Here is a 21,060-nt window from a genome sequence, read left to right as displayed (position 1 = left end):
CCATTTTATGAGGTGCTTAAAACTATAAAAATCCAAGGGTGTTCTTTCTCCTGTTACCAAGTTTTCTGAAAACTACCTTACACCCTAAGAACTCCAGCATACGTTTTTTTCTTTAAAAAAAGAGCCCAAGGTTGATTTACTACACCAAAATGAAAGACTTTTGGCCACATGTGGTGGCTCATACCTGTAATCCCAACACTTTAGGAGGCTAGGTGAAAGGATCACTAGAGCCCAGAGTTTAAGACCGGCCTGGGCAACAGTGTGAGACCCTATCTCTACAAAAAATTTAAATATTAGCCAGTCATGGTGGTGTGCCCCTGTCATCCCAGCTACGTGACAGGCTGGGGTGGAAGACTCGCTTGAGCCCAGGAGGTTGAGGCTACGGTGAGCTATGATCACACCACTGCACTCCAACCTGAGTGACAGAGCAAGACCCTGCCTTTAAAAAAAAAAAAGGTGGGGGGAAGGGTGTGTGCTTTTCGCTCTGGATTTTAATCCCAGATGTAAGCTTTATGGAATCAGAGAACAGGTCACAGGAGGGACATCATGAACAGATGTGGTAGCCCAATTCCGTGACCATTTCCACGCGCTCCCAAAACCTGGGCTCTTTTTAAAAACGCTTTCCCAAACAAAGTTCATCACTTCCCTTTGCCTTCTGATGGGAAATTCTACCTTTTTAAGAAGAGAACAGATCTGTTGCCGCACTCCTGGAGACTGGCTGTTAAGATTATATGTAATAAAGAACTGAATCCACTGCATTTCTTCCACGGAAACAACTTCTGTGCTTCGATTACTTTCACAAAGCAAGCCTAATGTATCTATCCTTACCTAAAAAACACCAAGCAAGAAAATGTTAATTTTCTAATAAATAAGCAAAGCCTAAATCACCTGAATTGTTTGCTTACATAGGCTACAAAGAAAAAAGTAAACTTCAGTGCACCAATAGGTACCTCAGAAAGACTTCTTAATCTCAAAGATCCTATGGTTATTTCCTATAAAATTCTTTTATTAAATATGTAAATTGGGGATTTATATAATGCAACAATCTTTAAGATTTTTATTCCATGGTAATGCTCAGCTTCATTCCTTTTCCTTTTTTTTAGTGACCCCTTTATCCCATCACCTCACTCTTATGTTACTGCCAGGCACTTCTAACTGGTTTCCTGGTTTCTTTTTGCTCCAACTCTGGAAACTTAAGTTTCCACTAATGTAATTCCTTGCTGAAAACAGAGTGGCTTTGGTTTAGCTTAATAAAACCAACTGGTGCCTGGGAACCAATGATGTCTTTAGCTTAGCGTTAGACGCTTCCAAAAAATGTACAGAACACTCCACCCTTGATAAGCAATGTCCTTAATCATCCTCCAGACCTTGTTCATTTGGGTCCCTCCATTTTGTATGCTGCTCCAAGGCTTCCTCTCTCCTAATCATATCTATTGCTTTCCTAATCAAGCAACACTTACTCTCATCAGTCTACTCTGAGCCTTCAGAGCAAGTCCTTATGTATTTAAGTGCACACAATGGCACACTTGTATCTGTATTGTCAGTTCCAAGAGTTTCCTGTTGTTTAATACAAGTCTTCTTACATACTCAACTAAACTTTCAGTAGCCTGAAGAAAGGATCTACTGAAGCTGGGTGCGGTGGCTCACGCCTGTAATCCCAGCACTTTGGGAGGCTAAGGCAGGTGAATCATGTGGTTAGGAGTTCAAGACCAGCCTGGCCAAGATGGTGAAACCTCGTCTTTACTAAAAGTACAAAAATTAGCCAGGCATGGTGGCAGGTGCCTGTAATCCCAGCTACTTGGGAGGCTAAGGCAGAGAACTGCTTGAACCCAGGAAGCGGAGGTTGCAGTAAGCCAAGATTGTGCCACTGCACTCCAGAGTGGGTGACAGAGCAAGACTCCATCTAAAAGAAAAAGAAAAGAAAGAAAAAGAAAGGATCTACTGAAAGTTTAGTTGGGAAACTGGGGTTCTACTCATTCTCTTTATGAACTCCTTAAAACAGTGCAGGACACAATGGAGGGCCCTCTATTTTGAACTGCTACATGAAAGGGATCTACTGCATATACAAATCCAGGTAATTTACTTACTTGGCAATGGTGATGAACTAAGCCTTGCTTTATTCTTGCACCAGACACGAGGTTCTCCCAGGTATCAGCTGCAGACTGAAGATGTCCATGAGCTCTAGCTATTCGCAGGCATGCCATCAAAGCCCCCAGAGCCCCCCTGCTATTACAAGACCCTAAGGATGGGAAAGACTGCTCTTGTCCTGAAAGCACAGTAACAAAGACCATTACGTATTATGCAATGACTACCATACTTAGCTGCTAATTTTCATGTTTCCAATTAATATTTTATTTCAATAAATAAAAATCACATTTTAAAGTAAATCCTAACACAAAGTTCCTATTCTAAAACAATCATTATTTAAAATGATTTGTCCTTTTGTCAATCATTTCAAGTAAGCATAATTCTCTTACTATTAACATAAAGAAATCATTATTCACTTGCTAACATTTTCACTTTTTTCCTAACACCTAGAAAGTGAATCAGGAAGTAAAGTAAAAAAAAAATCAGGTAGAGAAATAAACACATCGGTGGCTACAGACTATTATTTCTCTAAAAGAAAGCGCTAAACCTATTTGCATATTTTGGAGTGATTGTTTCTAGTCACTAGTAAAGAAGATTAAAAAGAAAAGAAGACTAGTAAAGAAGATTAAAAAAGGATCACAAAGGGTCTGCTGGTTTCAGAGGCTAGAACATCAGCCATTACCAAGAAGACAGGGCAGCTTGATATAAAAATAAAGACAATCGTACTTCAGAACAGGTTCTTGAATCCTGCATTTCAGATGGCTTTGCAAAAAGGCAGGAACAATTATTGTCAAAAATTACAAATAATGGCTTATTTATGCATACAGGAATCAAATTTTCCTGCTATCTCATGATTACTCTTTGAAGCATGAAAGTTTTTAACAATTTTAGTTGAAAATATTTCTTAAAATTATACTGTAGTATACTACATTCTTGCTTTGTTAAACAGAAATAATAATTTTAAGATTTATATGCTGTGTCATGATCATCGCTTTAAACATCCTGAATTATGTTTGAATGCAGTGATTCCTGTAGGGTTTGTGGGTTTCAATGGGATGTTTACCCCTAGTCTAAATAATGATAGTGGCTATTTCTCAAGATCATGCCTCTGAATTTTGTCACTTCCCCAGAAAAAAAACTTGCTGCTGCCAAGTTACCTGTCTTTAACCTTGCCTAACACAACTTTTAATTATTGTCTCAATCACTTGAATAAATAAATTATATAAGACAAACTTTTATTCCAATAATACAACAAAATAAATTCAGAAGTTGAAAAAATGAATTAAAATCTTGTAACAAAGGGAAGTTTACCATTGCAAGTGGAATCATTCTTTAGCTTGCAGAAATGACTTCAGCCAAAAAACTCCATTCAGCTATATATAGGAACATTCATTTTAAACTGAAATATCTATCATTAATCTCCTCCTTTACTATTAATAGAAGTGATAATATTTAAATCTGAATATGCTTAGTATCTGCATAGCTGCTTACATTTAAGCATCATAACTAGAAATTACTAAAACAAAAATGTATTTTTCTTACCAGTTTTAGCATCAATAGAAGTCTGAAGAATCTTTACCATGTACTGTAAGCTTTCAGGGCTGTAACTTAATAATTTTGGCAAGTAATAATCAATCACGTAAGACTTTTGATCCAAGTTTCCTTCACACAGTATAAAAAGGAGAGGAGAAACCCAAGTCTCATGCCACTGGTCAATCCAAGTACTCTCAGCAGTCTGAGATTTCAAATGACTCTTATGATTTTTAAACATGGTTTCCAAGAGGTCACTTGCATAAGGTACCAATGACTGGTCCCCCATCACCTCTAAGATTTGAGATGGAATAGTTTTATCTATAGCCAAAATATGTTCAATTCCTACGCACTCTACCAAACAACCAAGGCATGTGTACTTTCCTTTAATATGCCATTCCAATCGTAGAAGACTCTCAGTCAATTCCACAAAGAAAAGATCAGGGACCAAATCTGCACCTTCCACAGTGAGCTGGTGCATCTGGAGAAGATTTCTGAACATGATTTTGGTTTGGTGTCTCAGAGCATCCAATGGATGTTCCCAATGGGTATAGACATATTCCAAAAGTCTCCCAACTATACTTGAATTCCCATTCAGGCTGTCCCTTAGGCTTGGGGAACTTGATTCAAGAACTTGTATAGCTGAATTAGTCCAGGATGCCAAGATTCTAGACAGAAACATTTCCAGCGTTGGCTCTTTAATTCTGAAGAAAAATGAGCCATGAGCCATTATCATAAACTGACTAGTAAAAGAAATTTCATTTTATAATAATTTAGACTTTAAAATATTAAATACAAAGAATGAACACAAATTTCAATCATTATTAAACTTATAAGAACAAAAAACTACAAGTAAAGCCAAAACAGATCTGAAATTTCTATATGAATCTTTTTACTTTGTAAAAAATCATCCAGAAAGGAGTTCAAGACCAGCATAGGCAATACAGTGAGATCTGTCTATAAATAATTAAAAAGCTGGGTGTGTGTGGTGATACACGCCTGCAGTCCCAGCTACTTTGGTGGCTGAGGTAGGAGGATTGTTTGAGCTTCGGAGTGAGACTGGAATGAGCTGTGATCATGTCACTACACTCCAGCCTGGGTGACAGAGCGAGACTTTGTCACAAAAAGAGTAACAATATTCCAGAATAGGACATAGGAAAATTTGGGGGATGATGGAAATACTCAATATTCACTACCTTGATTGTGGTGATGATTACACATGTAATTTATTTATTTTTGTTTTTGAGACGGGGTCTTGCTCTGCCGCCCAGGCTGGAGTGTAATGGCATGATCTCAGCTCACTGCAACCACCACCTCCCAGGTTCAAGCAATTCTCCTGCCTTGGCCTCCCCAGTAGCGGGGACTACAGGCGCCCACCACCATGCCTGGCTAATTTTTTGTATTTTTAGTAGAGACGGGGTTTCACCATTTGACCAGGCTAGTCTCAAACTCCTGACCTCAGGTAATCCACCCACCTCAGCCTCCCAAAGTGCTGGGATTACAGTTGTGGGCCACTGCACTCGGCCTACACACGTAATTTAAAGCATAAGAAAAGCCAAGGGTTGGAGGTGATTGGGGAAATGGGGCTTCTCTGTGATAAAAAATATTCTAAAGTTGTTTGAATTATTTTTAACATTTTAAAAAATTAATCTTAGAAATGTTGATGGTTTACCAGATTTGTGAGGATCATTTTAGATTACCTATGTTAAAGTTCTTCATAAATTCTAAAGCACAACACATATAGAAATTTTTATAGTTTTAAAATATGATGGTAAAAAAGAATTTGAGGAAAAAAATTTTAAAAAAAAAATGATAGCATAGAGAATATTAAAAATTAATTTAGAAATGCTGGTTGTTGAACAACTTTGTGAATAATAAACTGAATTGTACACTTTAAATTTAAGAACTGCACAGTATATAATTATACCTCCAATATTTAAAAAATTATTTTAGTTTTCCTCCTTTATTCATATGTTCATTATTATCAAGCCAGACACATGTTTTGACATTTCATATACATGATCACTTTCAGCCATTATGGCAAAAACACAAAAATACAAAATACTGCCCCATGAAGTCAGAAGACCTTCTAACACTGCTGCTTCAGATTCTTATTAGCAATATGCTTGTAGGTAAGCATTTACTTTTCTAAGCCTCCCTTTGCCCATTCAACAAATTAGATTTCTTATCCTATTTATTAGCCATATGAGGATCACATTAAATTACCTACGTTGAAGTTCTTCATAAATTCTAAAGTATTATACATATAAAAATTTTTATAGTTTTAAAAAATGGTAATATTGAAAATGTTAAAAATTAATTTTAGAAATGTTCTTTACAGGCTAACCTGCAGTCATAATTTTATTGATTGATTGACTGATTGATTGAGACAGGATCTCACTCTGTGCCCCAGGCCTCCTGGGGGTGCAATCATACCTCACAGCATCCTCGGCCACCTGGGTTCAAGCAATTCTCCCAAGTAGTTGAGACTACAGGCACATGCCTCACACAGATGGGGTCTCACTATGTCACCCAGGCTGGTTTTGAACTCCTGGCCTCGAGTGATCCCCTTGCCTCAGCCTACCGGGAGGGTAGCTGGGATTGGAGGCACAAACCACTCCAGCTTTTGGGCTGCATCTTTTAAATGTCTTACAAGTGAAACAAAATATGAAACAGTAGCATCAGAACTCACTGTGAACTCAAGGTGAACAAAACATGTGCAGTATCCAAGAGCAGGGCCTCCCCATTTGGGCCCACGCTCCCATTCTGCCAGTCCAACATGGCAAGTGTCCCCTGACACAGGAATAAGACAGCTGACTCAGAGACATCAGCACAACAGAGGCTCCTGCAGCTGCTCATAAACCACTCGGGGGTGCTGGTACAGTCCACTGAATGAAGCAGCAAACTGCTAATCTGGAAAAATATGGCAGAGCTAATACACACAAAGCTTTTAAAACTTTTTCAGAGATATTTCAAAATACAAACCCAAAACACCTCTTTCCCCTAAAAAATCCTAGGAAAAATGACTAAACCCAACAATAAAATAGCCACAAATGTTACGATAATTATACTAATGTTAAAGGGAAAAAAATTACATCAAGTATGTGAATGATTTTGCTGGTTGGAATGTACTGGCAGAGCACAACACATCGCCACCTGCAGGTGGATAAGTTTAACAAGTGTTTTGTTTTTTTTTTAACATGCTTTTAGAGGTGATTTGAGAAATAAACATTTTCGACTTATCCAAAGATAACTACTTTGTGTGATCTCATAAAATAATGCACGTATATTTTTCTAAGGTCATCTAAAAGAAAAAATAAGTTTCCATATAATATAGCAAGCAAAAAAAAACCTACTAGTAAAAAATACAAGGATTGCGGGCTAAATTATCAAATTATACTTTCTGTAAGAAGCAAATTTACTGAACAATTGACTCTATCTAGCATGCTGCACGTCTAAAGTACATGATTTGGGTTATTCTTAATAAAGAACATATTTATCAGAAAAGTTATTACTGTATATATATCTATACATTAATATGCATAATTTTAACATTAAAAAGATACTAATCAGAGGTGACACTGAACAAACAGCACTAGAAAAAAACTACAACATACATCAAAAATATTAATAGTGATTATCTTTGTGAGATGGACTTACAGGTGACTGTTAATATCTTTTTGTTATTTTTGCTTTATCTGAATTTTTGGAATTGTCTCTTATTATAAGAGAAAAGGGTCATCAGAAGGATCCAGACAATGCAAAAAAAAAAAATTAATTCACTTCTTTAAAAATATTGTTAATTGTTTTAAGAGACAAGGTCTCACTCTGTTTTCCAGGCTGATGTAATCTTATCTCACTGCTGCCTTAAACTCCTGGTCTCAAGCGATCCTCCCACCTCAACCTCTCAGAGCTGGATACAGGTGTGCACCACCATACCTAGCCAATTTTTAAATTTTTTGTAGAGACAATGTCTTGCTAAACTGCCCAGGCTGATCTCAAACTCCTGGTCTCAAGTGATCCTCCCGCCTTGGCCTCACAATGTGTCAGGATTATAAACGTAAGCCACTGCACCAAGCCAAAAATATTTTTTAAACATACTCTCTCAATAAAGTACAATTCTAAAAAGAAGATGCACTTACCAAATGAGGAATCTTTTCAGATGGGTGTAACATAGTCTTAATAAAAAGAATAACAGCTAATCCAGATGTGCTCCGTATAGTCTGTAATAGATCATCTATTTGGAAAAAAAGGAGAGAGCCTGTGTTAAATGATGAATATTCTGGTACGGTGGAAAAAGCAGATGCTGAGCAGCCAGACAGGCCTAGGTACAATTTCTAGTCTGACCACTTCCCGGGTGAATAGGTCTTACAGATATTATTCAACATCCCAGGGACTCTGTTTCCTCTTCTGTAAAATGGGATAACTCTTAACTGACACAGTGTTTGTCAGGTTTAGATGAATAATGAATATAAAGGCTTTTAAGCCCAGCACGTAGATACTCAATAAATGTGATTCCTTCCTCTCTCCTCTAATATCCACTTTCCTCCTCTTCAACTACTGCTTCCCAGAACACCTAACAGCAACACCACCTGTCCCCTCCCCTCCACCAATGCCTCTGTATCCCAACCACCACATATACAGGCTTCTTCATAAAGAGATCTCGGGGCTTGTGTAAACAATGTACATAAGTAAGTGGTAATTATAACTTTGCTAGCACTGCCACTGTACCCACAGCAACCAAACAGTTTTGACTTGGTATCTTCTTTTTATCTCTATTAGCCTCGAATACCTGGGGCAATTATTCAACCTGGGGAAAGAAGTGTGACATCATAAATTATGTACTAAATATCCACTCTGCCCTTTATCCCTGATAACAAAACTGTGACTCTGATTGAGGAAGCTACATGCCCAGCCAAAACAGGATACTTGCTTCTTCAATCTTCTTTGCAACTAAAGGTAAGCATATAAGAGAGTTCAGGCCAACAGGATGTAAGCCAAAGTCATTTGAGTATCCTTATTAAAGATGCAACTGGCCTTCCTTCTTCCTGCCTTGAATAAAGACATGTCTGGAGCTACAGCAGTCATAAGGCAACCATGAGGCAACAAATGTTGCATTCAGCAAGCCAACTTGCTGAAGATGGCACAGCAGAAAAGCAGAAAATGTGTGGGTCATACACTGCCTATAGCAGTTCTGGATTACCTGCCTCTGAACTTGTTATGTGGGAGAGGAGGTCTGGTTTTCAGTTACTTGCAGCTAAACACTTTACTGATTATGAAGCTTTAAAATGATGGAAAAAATAGTACTGATTAGATGCCATCAACTTTTCAGAAAAGAAGGTACCTCATATTAAAATCATGTCTTCTCTACATTTCATTAGAGAATCTTTTTTAAAGACTAACAGAGTCCTCTTTTAAAAAGCAAATAACCTCTGAAAAGTTTTCTGTAAGTTATGTCTTAATAAAAGTACTTTAATTACTTTCCTTTCAATACCTGAGAACCCAGGCAAAAAGAAAAATAGAAATACTAATTGGACAAAATAGAGCTAGGACTTTCATTACCAGGGTTAAAAACAATGAGATGCTATTGTTTTCCAATCAGCCTGGCAAAACCAGAGTCAGTTACTGGTTTTTACTAACAAGAGCTTTAAAGAGATCCCGTGAGCATGTTTTAATTAAGTTACATTCATACATATATTACCATATAGAATGAGAGAGGAAGAGAGAAAGGATAATTTAACTTTTTATATAAATAGTTGTGTTAGGTATCACTTTTTCATTCATCTTATTATAATAACAAACCACTGATTCCAAAAGCATGTAAGAGAGTTATAACCACCGATTCCAAAAAAAGTGACTGAAACCAAACGTATAGCTAAATAAATTATTAAAAGGTGATCACCCTTGAACCTATCTTCTAAGGCAAGAACTAGAACTCAGCCATCCAGGCTGGGTGCAGTGGCTCACACCTGTAATCCCAGCACTTTGGGAGGCTGATGCGGGCAGATCACTTGAGGCCAGAAGTTTGGGAACAGCCTGGCCAACACGGCGAAACTTTGTCTCTACTAAAAATACAAAAAATTAGTCAGGTGTGGTGGCACCCTCCCGTAATCCCAGCTACTCAGGAGGCTGAGGCATGAGAATCGCTTGAACCTGGGATGTGAAACCCAAGATGTGGAGGTTACAGCGAACCAAGATCTCGACACTGCACTCCAGCCTGCGTGGCAGAGCAGCATTTGGTTTCCATAAAAAAAAAAAAAAAAAGGATTAAAACCATGTAATCCAGGGCCTTCCTTCATGTTGAGAAGCATCTCAGTTAAGTATCATATTTCAGACTATCAGAAGGAAAAGCTGATTGGCACTCAATTTTAACTGTCAATTATATATCATTTGCATATAATTTGTTACACTTACCATCAATTAAAAACTTGGTAAAAATACTCAGCAATCCACACATATTTTGCCATATGGGAGAACTAGAAGTCTTCCAAAGATCTTCCTGGAAATCCTGTACTTTCTGTACTAACACCATTGAAACTCTAATGCCTACCAGTAAGTCATTCATTAACTGTGTTTGAATAATATGATTTCCAGCACATTTTCTATAAAGAAGAAAAGACATTACAAAAGGAAATTCAAATAAAAGTGTGAACATTTCTAATTCTCTGCAAAATAAATACATTCCTCAAAGGCCCAAAATCAGTTTTAAATTATAATGTATTCCTCTCTCTTCCATCACCATAAACATTCCAATTATGTAGACATTAATTGCAAACTTTCAATACCCTTCACTTACCAACATGTTCCTCTTTCTCAGCCAATAACTAACTTCACTTCTTTTAGGGTAAAGATAAGAAATCAAGAATGAGTGACAGAACTCAGACCGGGTGAGTGAAGTGGCTCACACCTGTAATCCCAGCACTTTGGGAGGCTGAGGCAAGCAGATCATTTGAGGTCTGGAGTTTGGGACCAGCTTGGCCAATGTGGCAAAACCATGTCTCTACTAAAAATACAAAAATTAGGCCAGGAGTAGTGGCACACACCTGTAATCCCAGCTACTCTGGAGGCTGAAACAGGAGAATCATTTGAACCCGAGGCAGAGGTTGCAGTGAGCCAAGATGGCACCATGGCACTCCAGCCTGGGCAACAGAGCAAGACACCATTTAAAAAAAGAAAAAGAATAAATGACAGAACTTACAAACTTGAACACTCCCTCAATGTTGATATATTTTTCCTCCCTAGCTTCTTTTTTTTTTTTTGAGACGGACTCTCGCTCTGTTCCCCAGGAGTGCAGTGGCGCAATCTGGGCTCGCTGCAACCTCGGCCTCTGGGGTTCAAGCGATTCTCCTGCCTCACTCTCCTGAGTAGCTGGGATTACAGGCATGCCATCCTGCCTGGCTAATGTTTATATTTTTGGTAGAGACGGGAGTTTCTCCATGTTGGTTAGGCTGGTCTCGAACTCCTGACCTCAAGTGATCAGCCCACCTTGTCCTCCCAAAGTGTTGGGATTACAGGGGTAAGCCACCATGTCCAGTCCCTCCCTGACTTGTAAAATGCCAGGCTCTCCTAGATTTTCACCTATTTCACCAACACTCCTTCTCAGCTGCCTTGACTAAATCAACCTCTTCTCCCTGATCTTTTTATGCTAGGAATCTCCACGACTCAGTCTTTATTCCTCTTCTTTTCTCCATCTAATTCTCTCCCTTGCTGATCTCTTTTAGCTCGTCAGCTTTAAATTATAATCTACATGCTGATAATTCCCAAATTTTTAACTCTAACACAGACCTTTCTAATTCCTTCCTAGCATATCTAACTTCCTGGTATTTTTACTTGGATGTCTAACAGACGTCTCTAAATGAGTGAACTTATCTTCAACTCCAAATCTGCTATACCTGCTGGATCTTCAACCTACAAAAACACTGCAATCACCCTTGCCTCCTCTCTTCTCCATTCCATCTATAAGAGAATCCTGTTGGTTCTACCTTCAAAATACATCTAGAATCAGACCAACTCCACTGCCACATCTTGGCCTGAGCCACTCTCATCTCTCCCTTTGGTTATTGCCATAGCCTCCTAACTGGTCTCGCAGCTTCTGTCCTTGTCCCTCTCTGTCAGTTCTCAACACAGCAAAACACAGAATAATCCTATTAAGGCAAAAGTTAGGAAAAACAACTTGGTAGTTCCTCAAAGTTAAAAATAGAATTATTTTATGATTCCACTTCTACGTATATACCCACAACAGCTGAAAGCAGAGACTCAAAGATATATATACTTGTACACCAATGTTTATAGCAGCATTATTCACAATAGCCAAAAGGTAGAAAGAGACCAAATGTCCATTGACAGATGGATTAACAACATGTGGTCTACACATACAATGGGACATTACTCAGCCACAAAAAGGAATGAAATTCTGATATATGCCCAACATACATGACCCTTGAAAACAAGCCTGTAATCCCAGCACTTTGGGAGGCTAAGGCAGGGGGATTGCTTGAGCGTAGGAGTTTGAAATCAGCCAGGGCAACATGATGAAATCCCATCTCTAACAAAAATATAAAAACTAGCATGGCATAGTGGTGGACATCTGTGGTCCCGGCTACTCCAGAGGCTGAGATGGAAGGATTGCTTGAGCTTGGGAGGCAGAGGCTATAGTGAGCCAAGATTCTGCACTACAGCTTGGGTGACAGAACCAGAGCTTATCTCAAAAAAAAGGAAACATAAATGAAATAAGCCTGACACAAAAGGGCAAATATATGATTCTATTCATAAGCAGCACCTAGAACAGGCAAATTCCAAAAGACAGAAAGTAGAATAGAGATACTTGGGGATATAGAAAAATACTTTTTTTAAAAAAATAAAATTTCCTTTCTTTTAGACACACTGAATTTGAGGTACCTATAAAACATCCAAGCTGAGATGTCCACAAGCCAACTCACTTTATCAGTTTACCACTCAGGAAAGAGACCTAACTTGGAGTAATAAATCTGGGAATCCTGAGTATATAGGTCATGGCTGACACCAAAGTCAATGTTAATCAACAGTTCAAACAACATAAAAAGGACAGAACCCTCCTTTACACAATGAGCACAAAAAGAAGAGCCAAAAAAAAAAAAAAGACAGCCAAAGAGCTCCTGCTGAGGCAAAAGGCTACCTTGAGCGAAAGATGATGTACAGGTATTATTTCTCTTCTCTCCTGGAAACTCCTTAAACCAATAGCCATGGGATTTAAAATGTAAAGAAAGATAAATTCTTAAAGGCAACCAATATGCAACAAGACAATAACAATAATATTTCAGAAGCTGCAAAACAGATGGATGAGTGATAACTGAAAGCAGAATCAAGAAATGTGGATACTGGCCGGGCACGGTGGCTCACGCCTGCAATCCCAGCACTTTGGAAGGCCAAGGTGGGTCGATCACCGGAGGTCAAGAGTTCGTAACTAGCCTGACCAACATAGTGAAACCCCATCTCTACTAAAAATGCAAAAAAATTAGCTGGGCGTGGTGGCAGGTGCCTGTAATCCCAGCTACTCTGGAGGCTGAGGCAGGAGAATCACTTGAACCCGGGAGGTGGAGTTTGCAGTGAGCCAAGATCGCACCATTGCACTCCAGCCTGGGCAACAAGAGCAAGACTCCATCTCAAAAAAAAAAAGAAAAGAAATGGATACTAAGCCAGGGAAAAAGCCCAGAAGCCACTTGATTTCTAGAGTCCCAAATAGCTCAGAAACTGTTGGCACTAGTTATTTCTTGATGTGGAGTTAAATGCAGGATTGAAAACAGGAAGACTGAATAAATACCTCCAACCCAGCAGACAACTTGTTTATCTTTAGAGAAAGTAAAACGGGTGTCTGGAGAGGAAGATAGCACACACCAATAAGGCAGCAACATATTCCAAAAAGGAGAATTAGGTAAACACATGCACAATGCATGCCAAATGCTGAGACCTCAGCCTTCTTCCCTGACTCAGCAACCAGAATATTAAGACAATGGTTTGGAAGATTCTTCCACGGTAAATCCAGTATCTAAGTAAAAAGGCCTAAAAATACTGACTTAGGTTTCCCCAAGAAAGAGTTTCCCCAAGAAAAAGCGCAGCTAGACTAGCCTACAATAAAACCTGCAGTCAACTCCACCCATAGGCACAGACATTCAAATCAACTCTCAGTGTCCCATTATTAAATATGACTACCCTGGCTGGGCACAGTGGCTCATGCCTACAATCCAAGCACTTTGGGAACCAAGGAGGGAGGCTCACTTGAGCCAATGAGTTCAAGACTAGCCTGGGCATTACAGTGAGACCTCATCCCTACAAAAAATGTAAATTAAAAAAAAAAAAAATTAGCCAAGCATGGTGGCACACACCCATAGTCCCAGCTACCTGGGACACTGAGGTGGGAGTATCACTTGAACCCAGGGAGGCAGAGGTGCAGTGAGCCAAGATTGTGCCACTGCACTCAAGCCTGGGCAACAGAGCAAAACCCTGTTACAAAGAAAAAAAAAGTTTATATATAGATACAGACAGATAGGCAGACAGACAGACAGATAGGCAGACACACCTAATTGCCCAGCCAAGGATCACCAGACTTCTGAGGAAAGCTCAGAAGGAAATGTACTGAACAAAACCAGCAAACAGATAAAAGCAACTTGGAAGAAACAGAGCCTATGTAAAAATGATTTTAAAAAACCAAAAAAACTATCATTAACATATCCTCAAAGAAATAACAGGGTATTTCACTGATGAAATAATAACAGAATGCTATGAAAAAGGAACATGCTCAGGTGAGGAAAAGAGTTCTTTCATTTATTATCATAACAAATTATTACATTTTTAAATTTTCATTTAAATATTTTAGTAAATTTTAGATATTAAAATTTTGTATTTATTAAAATTAAATATCAAACCTCTAAAAAATACATTTAAATAATCGGGTCTAATATTAATGGAGAGAGGGGCTGGGCATAGTAGCTAACGCCCGTAATCCCAATACTTTGGGAGGCCAAGGTGGGTAGATTACTTGCGTCTAAGAGTTGAAGACCAGCCTGGGCAACACAGTGAGACTCTGTCTCCAACAAAATACAAAAATTAGTCAGGTGTGGTGGTGCATGCCTGTAGTTGCACCTACTTGGGAGGCTGAGGTGATAGGAACACTTGAGCCCAGGAGGTTGAAGCTGCAATGAGCTATGATTATACCACTGTACTCCAACCTGGGTGACAAGGAAAGACACTGTCTCAAAAAAAAATAAGTGTAATAATATTAATAAAGAGGGATGAAAATACCACATTCTGAGACTTCTAAATTTTTCTTTGTACAAAGACAATGTACAACTGCAAGTGTGCACACACAAATGCCAACATATAGCACTTGCCTATTTTCTTCCAGGATTTCAATTAAACTCTTCTGCAGAAAATGAAGCACTGAAACAAAAAGAATATGACAAACCAGAATTTAAAACTGTGAACTTCAACTTCAATAAAAGAAAATCTTTTATATCACTGTTATCTAAAATGATATCATGATAGAGAAGTAAAAATTTAAAAAGGAGCATGACGGACCTTGGTTATCTACAATGCTCTACCTATTGCCAAGAAACTTAGAAGAGCCAGTTCCAAAATGACTCATGCAAGCCAACAACTCATGCAACAAAATAACTTACCATTTTTAAGCAGATTATTAACACTTGCTCTACCTGTAGAGGAAAAAATGAACACTGATAAGGAGTTTCATGATCAAAATCAGTATCATTTAAAAACTATGATGTGATGTGAAGGGTTGGCCAGAAAAAGGACTAGAAAAGTGCCACCTTACCCAAGTTAAAGTTCTCCATACAGGAAGATATATTGTCAATTACTTTCCTATAAGAGTATAAGTCAGTAGTATTCAATTCTTCCTGAAGACGAGAAGTAAAACTGTGTATAGCCGCAGTCAGAAAAAATTCAGGTAGGCTATTTAGTGAGCTAGAAAAAGAAACAAGTATTAAAAAAAATCTAACAATCTAATAGCCCCAGAATATGTGGGGAGGGAAGAAATCATACAAGTGTGGGAATACTGAACTAAACCTTCAAAAAACAGCCAGAAAATTACAATTCCACACTACCATCACTGGAATTTCCTGGCCTATCAGCTCTTGTCTGGTCTCCCTGTTTCCACCTTGATTCCCTCCCCCTCCCAGATTATTCTCAAGAGAGCAGGTAGAGTGACACTGTTTAAACACCAGGTCACTGCTCTTCCTAAAGCCTCCAACAACATCCTTCTCTGCTATAGTACTATCCAAAGTGTTTACAGTGACCTATAAGGTCCTCCCTACACAATCTGGCCCTACCATTAGCTCCTGACCTCATCTTTTTTTTTTTCTTTTCTATTTTTAAAATGGTGCCCATCACAATCTTGACTGCATCTAGATCCGTGTTCACTTATCTCTAGCTACACGGCCTTGCTCTGTTCTGACATGCCAGTTTCTGCTCCTGCTGTTTCCTCCAACCAAAATACTCGTCCCTCAAATATACCCAACAATTACTGCCCCAACCCTTTCAGGTCAATCTCAATTACCTTATCACATCTAAGGAAAGCTATATGAAGTGATCATAATATTTTAAATTGTAACCCTTACCCCATCCTTGATAACCCCTTTCCTCCCTCCCAGCTTTTTCTTCATAGCACTCAAGCCAATCTAATATCCTATAAATGTTAATTATTTTGTCTATTTTCTATCTTCCCCTTAGAATGTAACCTCCATTCTAGACTGTTTCATGTATTCTACCACCAATTCCTAGAAGAGTACTGAAACATAGTAGGCAGTCAATACAAATTTATCGAATGAATAAATTAAACATATCAACTTTGCCTCAATTAATCTAAATCAAAACCGATAGGCTTTGTTTTAAATATAACTGGACAGTTCAAAGTTTTTCTAGAAGAAAAGAATTCAAAAATGGGAATATTTAGAATAAGAAGAATCACTAGAAGGTTGACTTATACTGATACATAATTAAAACACATTATCAAACTATAGTAAATAGAAGTGTGGGGTTGGTGTATGAACAAATGGACCCAAATCAGAAATCAAACCCATGTTTATATAGGAACATATAACACAATGAGGTGGCATTCCAAATATGTGGGCAAAGATGGACTATTCAACAGTTTGGGTAAGTGGTTCCCCATATAAAAAAGAAAACTAAATTGAATCCCTACCTCACTCTACACTCAAAACTTAATTCCAGATGGACATAAAGGTTAAGCAAAAAAAAATAGTATAAGGCCTGCAAATAATGTTTTAAATAATCTTGTATTAAAGACAGTATACGTAGCAAGATACAAAACTCAGAAAAACACATACACACAAATTAGCTGAGTTGATAACCAAAATAAAATTTTAATTTTTGTAAAGACAAGACACCATGAGAAAGTTTAAAGACAAGTAACAAAAGAATATATTTGGCATATAATCTACAGAGAAGTCTTATAAACCAAGAAAACATTCTAACAAGAAAATTTACAAAGGACATGTAATGAAAAAAAAATAGTGACTCAAACTTCACACATGAAAAAATGTTCAATAACACTAGTAATCTGGGATATGCAAATTATAATGATAGCATTTTCACTCATTCGATTTTAAAAGATTTAAAGATTGATATTATCCAGTGTTGGAAACACATGAAGAAGAAACAAGGACTCTAATTCAGTTGGTAGTCTGAGGGAGTACAATTTAACAATATCTATCAAAAATTTCAATAGGCCTAATTTTTGGTCTAGAAATGCCACATCTTGGAATTTATCTCAGAGAAATACACATACACATACATGATTAAGAATATCACTGCAATGGGGAAGTGATTAAATTGCTTTAAACCATGCAATATAAATCATGTAATATGTACCATATATAGATGTATACATGTCATATATATGGTACATTTAAATTTTGGTATATTTATATTACGGAATATTTATAGCTGTTTTAAGAGTAAGGACTGTTGGCAGGAATGTAAAATGTTACATATGGAAAACAGTATGACAGTTGCTCAAAAAATTAAACATAGAATTACCATATGGTCCAGCAATCCCACTTCTAGGTATATATCCAAAAGAACTGAAAGCAGGATCTCAAGAGATATTTGCACACCCATGTTCGTAGCAGCATTATTCACAAGAGCACAGCAGTGGAAGCAACCCAAATGTCCATCGAAAAGAGGAATGGATTAACAAAACGCAGTATATACATACAACAGAAAATTAAGCCTTATGAAAAGAAATTCCTGCCATATGCTATAGCAGGGATGAGCCTTAAGGACATTATGTCAAGTGAAATAAGTCAGTCACAAAAATATAAATACAAATATTCCACTAAGATGAGGTAATCAAATTCATGAACGGAAAGTGGCTGCCAATGGCTAGGTGGGAAATGGGGAGCTGTTACTTAATGGGTATAGCATCTCAGAGCTTTGCAGACAACAAGGTTCTAAAGATCACTGCACTGCAATGTAAATATACTTAACACTACTGAACCACATACACTTAAAGATGGTTAAGACTCAAACATCGTACGTTCTCACTCATAAGTGGGAGCTAAGCTATGAGGATGCAAAGCCCTAAGAATCATATAGGAGGACCCCGGCGGAAAGGGTGAGAAGTGGGTAAGGGAGAAAAGGCTACAAATTGTTAAATACAGTATACACTGCTCAGGTGATGTTTGCACCAAAATCTCAGAAATCACCACTTATTATTATTATGAAATATTATGTACTTATTATGTAACCAAATACCATCTGTCCCCCAAAAACCTATAGAAATAAAAAATAAAAAAAATTCATTTTAAAAAAAAGACTGATGTTTTAAGTTATGTGTCTTTTACAATAATTTTTTTTGAAAAGGATTACATGTGACATGGAAATATCTCTAACACATTCTTTAGTGAAAAAAGAGCATTATGTAGAGTAAAATCTCGTTTATAAAGAGAGATATATATAAAAGTAGAATGTAACACACATATGCTGACCTCAAAGAAAAAGTCTAGAAAGGTAAATACCAAAATGTTAAGTGACAATCTTTACTAAGAAAAGTGAGAAAAACCAGAAACAATGAAATGGAAGCCTCACTTTTTATTTTGTATACTTTTATTTAATTTTTTACATTAAGCCTATATTCCTGTGTTATCTGTGTAAATATACATTTAAACCATGAACAAATAGGACAAAAAGAGGAAAAAACAGCAAGATGACATTTAAACATAACCAATAAATGTAAATGGATTGAGCCAGGAGTAAGCAAACTACAGCCCACAGCCTGTTTTTTAAGTCTGTGACCTAAGAAGGCCTTTTCTATTTTTTAAAAGCTGTAACTAATCATTGAAAACAGAGAAAAAACCCACATGAATGAACTTTTTATGACCTGTATCAGTTCAGTTTTATCAAACCAGGGAAGGAACTTTAGTTACTTTTGGTCAAATTCAACATTTACAACACCCAACTTCCCTTCCTTTTTTTCTTACCTTGACAATACTTTCTTCAAGGGATTCTTTAGACTCAAAGAAAGATAAATGCCTGCTAAAACATCCAAACAACTTTGAATAGTGGGATCACACACGCCATTTTTATCTACTTTCTCCAGTAAAGGCACAATCTATAATACAAAACAGTGAAGTAATTTTTCTAATATTAAGTATAGCAAAGTAACATAGTTAGATATTCTTTAAAGTCTCAATTGCTGGGCACACTGGCTCACTCCTGTAATCCCAGCACTTTGGGAGGCTGAGGTGAGCAGATCACTTGAGCCCAGAAGAGTTCGAGACCATCTTGGGCAACATGGCAAAACCCTATCTCTACAAAAAAAAATACAAAAATTAGCCAGGCATGGTGGTGCATGCCTGTAGTCCCAGCTACTCGGGGCTAAGGCAGGAGGATGACTCGAGCCCAGGCAGTTGAGGCTGCAGTTGAGCCAAGATCACACCAGTGCACTCCAGCCTGAATAAGAGAGTGAGACCCTGTCTCAAAAAAATAAACGAAGTGTCAATTATAAAGTGAAGTGTTTTCCATACTCCACTGTCAAGGATACTGATTTAACACCTATTTCGCTACTTATTAACTTTTTAAACTTATGTCCCCAAGTCTCCCTTTACCCTCCAGACCAACCTCCACAGAGAATCACAGACATGTTAATGGCTTAAGGTAAAGAACAGTTGTAGCACTATTTAAAAAACCAGTAATACATTTACTTGCTTTCCAAAAAAAAAAAAACTATGTGTGCTCAAATGGTAAATCCTAATACTGAAATACTAATAAGTAAAATATTTATATTTTAAATTAACTTTTAAATGTGCCTGCTAAAAAGTTTTGAAGATTCATATATTTAAAAATTCATATAATTAAAAATTCTACACAAAAGAAGTATGTACAATTATCTTCTACCTTATCTATTTACAGCTCAATTATGACAGAAGCCTGAATATGGCTTCTATTGCTGCTTAGAATAAAAGGATATTATACAATGAACAGAAAAGAATAAAATACCTATTCATTAATGATAAACTGATATGCAAAAATTAGGAGCCAAAAACTGTCAGTGATTTTTAAAAATCCTTAATAGCATAATACTCTTAAAAATGCATCCATGAATATCAATTTAGACTTACCTGTTTAACATAATGGATTTGTGACACTCCATCTGTGAGTTGTACACAATGTAACAGCAAAGAAGCTAGATTTTTCCCTTCCACATCAGCAAAAGCTATATAACACATACAGAAAAAAAAAAATTCAGTGATTTAACAATAAGTTAAATATAAGTTTGCTTTTGTTATGCATTCTACATAATTTTTGATGTATAAACCAAAACAACAGGCAGAACATAGTCTGCAGACAGAATTTTAGGAAAATTGTTTTATATCCAAAACATAAAGAAATCTAGAAAGAATTTGAGTATTATGTGCTAGGGAGTCCCAGAGATTAAAATACTCTGCTTGCAAACTAGAAAAGAAATATATTGGGCCGGGCACGGTGGCTCACATCTGTAATCCCAGCACTTTCGGAGGCCAAAGCGGGTGGAGGTCAGGAGTTCAAGACCAGCCTGGCCAAGATGGTGAAACCCTGTCTCTACTAAAAATACAAAAATTAGTCAGGCTTGGTGGCAGGTGCCTGTAATCCCAGCTACTGAGGAGGCTAAGGCAGAGAACTGCTTGTACCTGGGAGGCGGAGGTTGCAGTGAGCCGAGATCATGCCACTGCACTCCAGCCTGGGAAGCAGAGCGATTCTCCAACTCAAAAAAAAAAAAGAAAAAGAAAAAGAAAAGAAAAAAGAAAAGCAATATATTAAATAAGGGAAATCAGAAGTCACCTACATTTCAGAGTTTCGAGGTCCTGATGACAAATGGTCAACGCAGCAACCTGCATTTCTTTCTTCTTCTTTATACCCATTTTAAATAGAATTAACAGTAGTCACTGCAAG

The 21,060-nt window shown here is 37.5% G+C and overlaps 1 protein-coding gene across 3 annotated transcripts in view; it reads right to left on the bottom strand.

Annotated features, from left to right (window-relative positions):
- THADA (THADA armadillo repeat containing) overlaps positions 1-21,060 on the bottom strand; it is a 365,800-nt gene that overhangs the window by 341,411 nt on the left and 3,329 nt on the right. For all 3 annotated transcript variants that reach the window (XM_017544862.2, XM_017544859.2, XM_017544860.2), the window contains exons 3-14: positions 20,954-21,053; positions 20,250-20,344; positions 19,110-19,240; positions 15,425-15,573; positions 15,273-15,305; positions 14,985-15,033; positions 10,033-10,220; positions 7,761-7,855; positions 6,311-6,531; positions 3,631-4,322; positions 2,088-2,266; positions 673-828 (exon numbers count right to left, since the gene is read on the bottom strand). In XM_017544862.2, coding sequence (XP_017400351.1) covers positions 673-828; positions 2,088-2,266; positions 3,631-4,322; positions 6,311-6,531; positions 7,761-7,855; positions 10,033-10,220; positions 14,985-15,033; positions 15,273-15,305; positions 15,425-15,573; positions 19,110-19,240; positions 20,250-20,344; positions 20,954-21,029 — 2,064 coding nt within the window. In that variant the 5' untranslated portion in view covers positions 21,030-21,053. The remainder of the gene's footprint in view (positions 1-672; positions 829-2,087; positions 2,267-3,630; positions 4,323-6,310; positions 6,532-7,760; positions 7,856-10,032; positions 10,221-14,984; positions 15,034-15,272; positions 15,306-15,424; positions 15,574-19,109; positions 19,241-20,249; positions 20,345-20,953; positions 21,054-21,060) is intronic.

Source organism: Cebus imitator, unplaced genomic scaffold, assembly GCF_001604975.1.
Source record: "Cebus imitator isolate Cc_AM_T3 unplaced genomic scaffold, Cebus_imitator-1.0 Scaffold172, whole genome shotgun sequence".
Taxonomy (NCBI): domain Eukaryota; kingdom Metazoa; phylum Chordata; class Mammalia; order Primates; family Cebidae; genus Cebus; species Cebus imitator.
The sequence above is the reverse complement of the archived record's forward strand: the minus strand, read 5'-3'. Positions and strand labels throughout refer to the sequence as shown.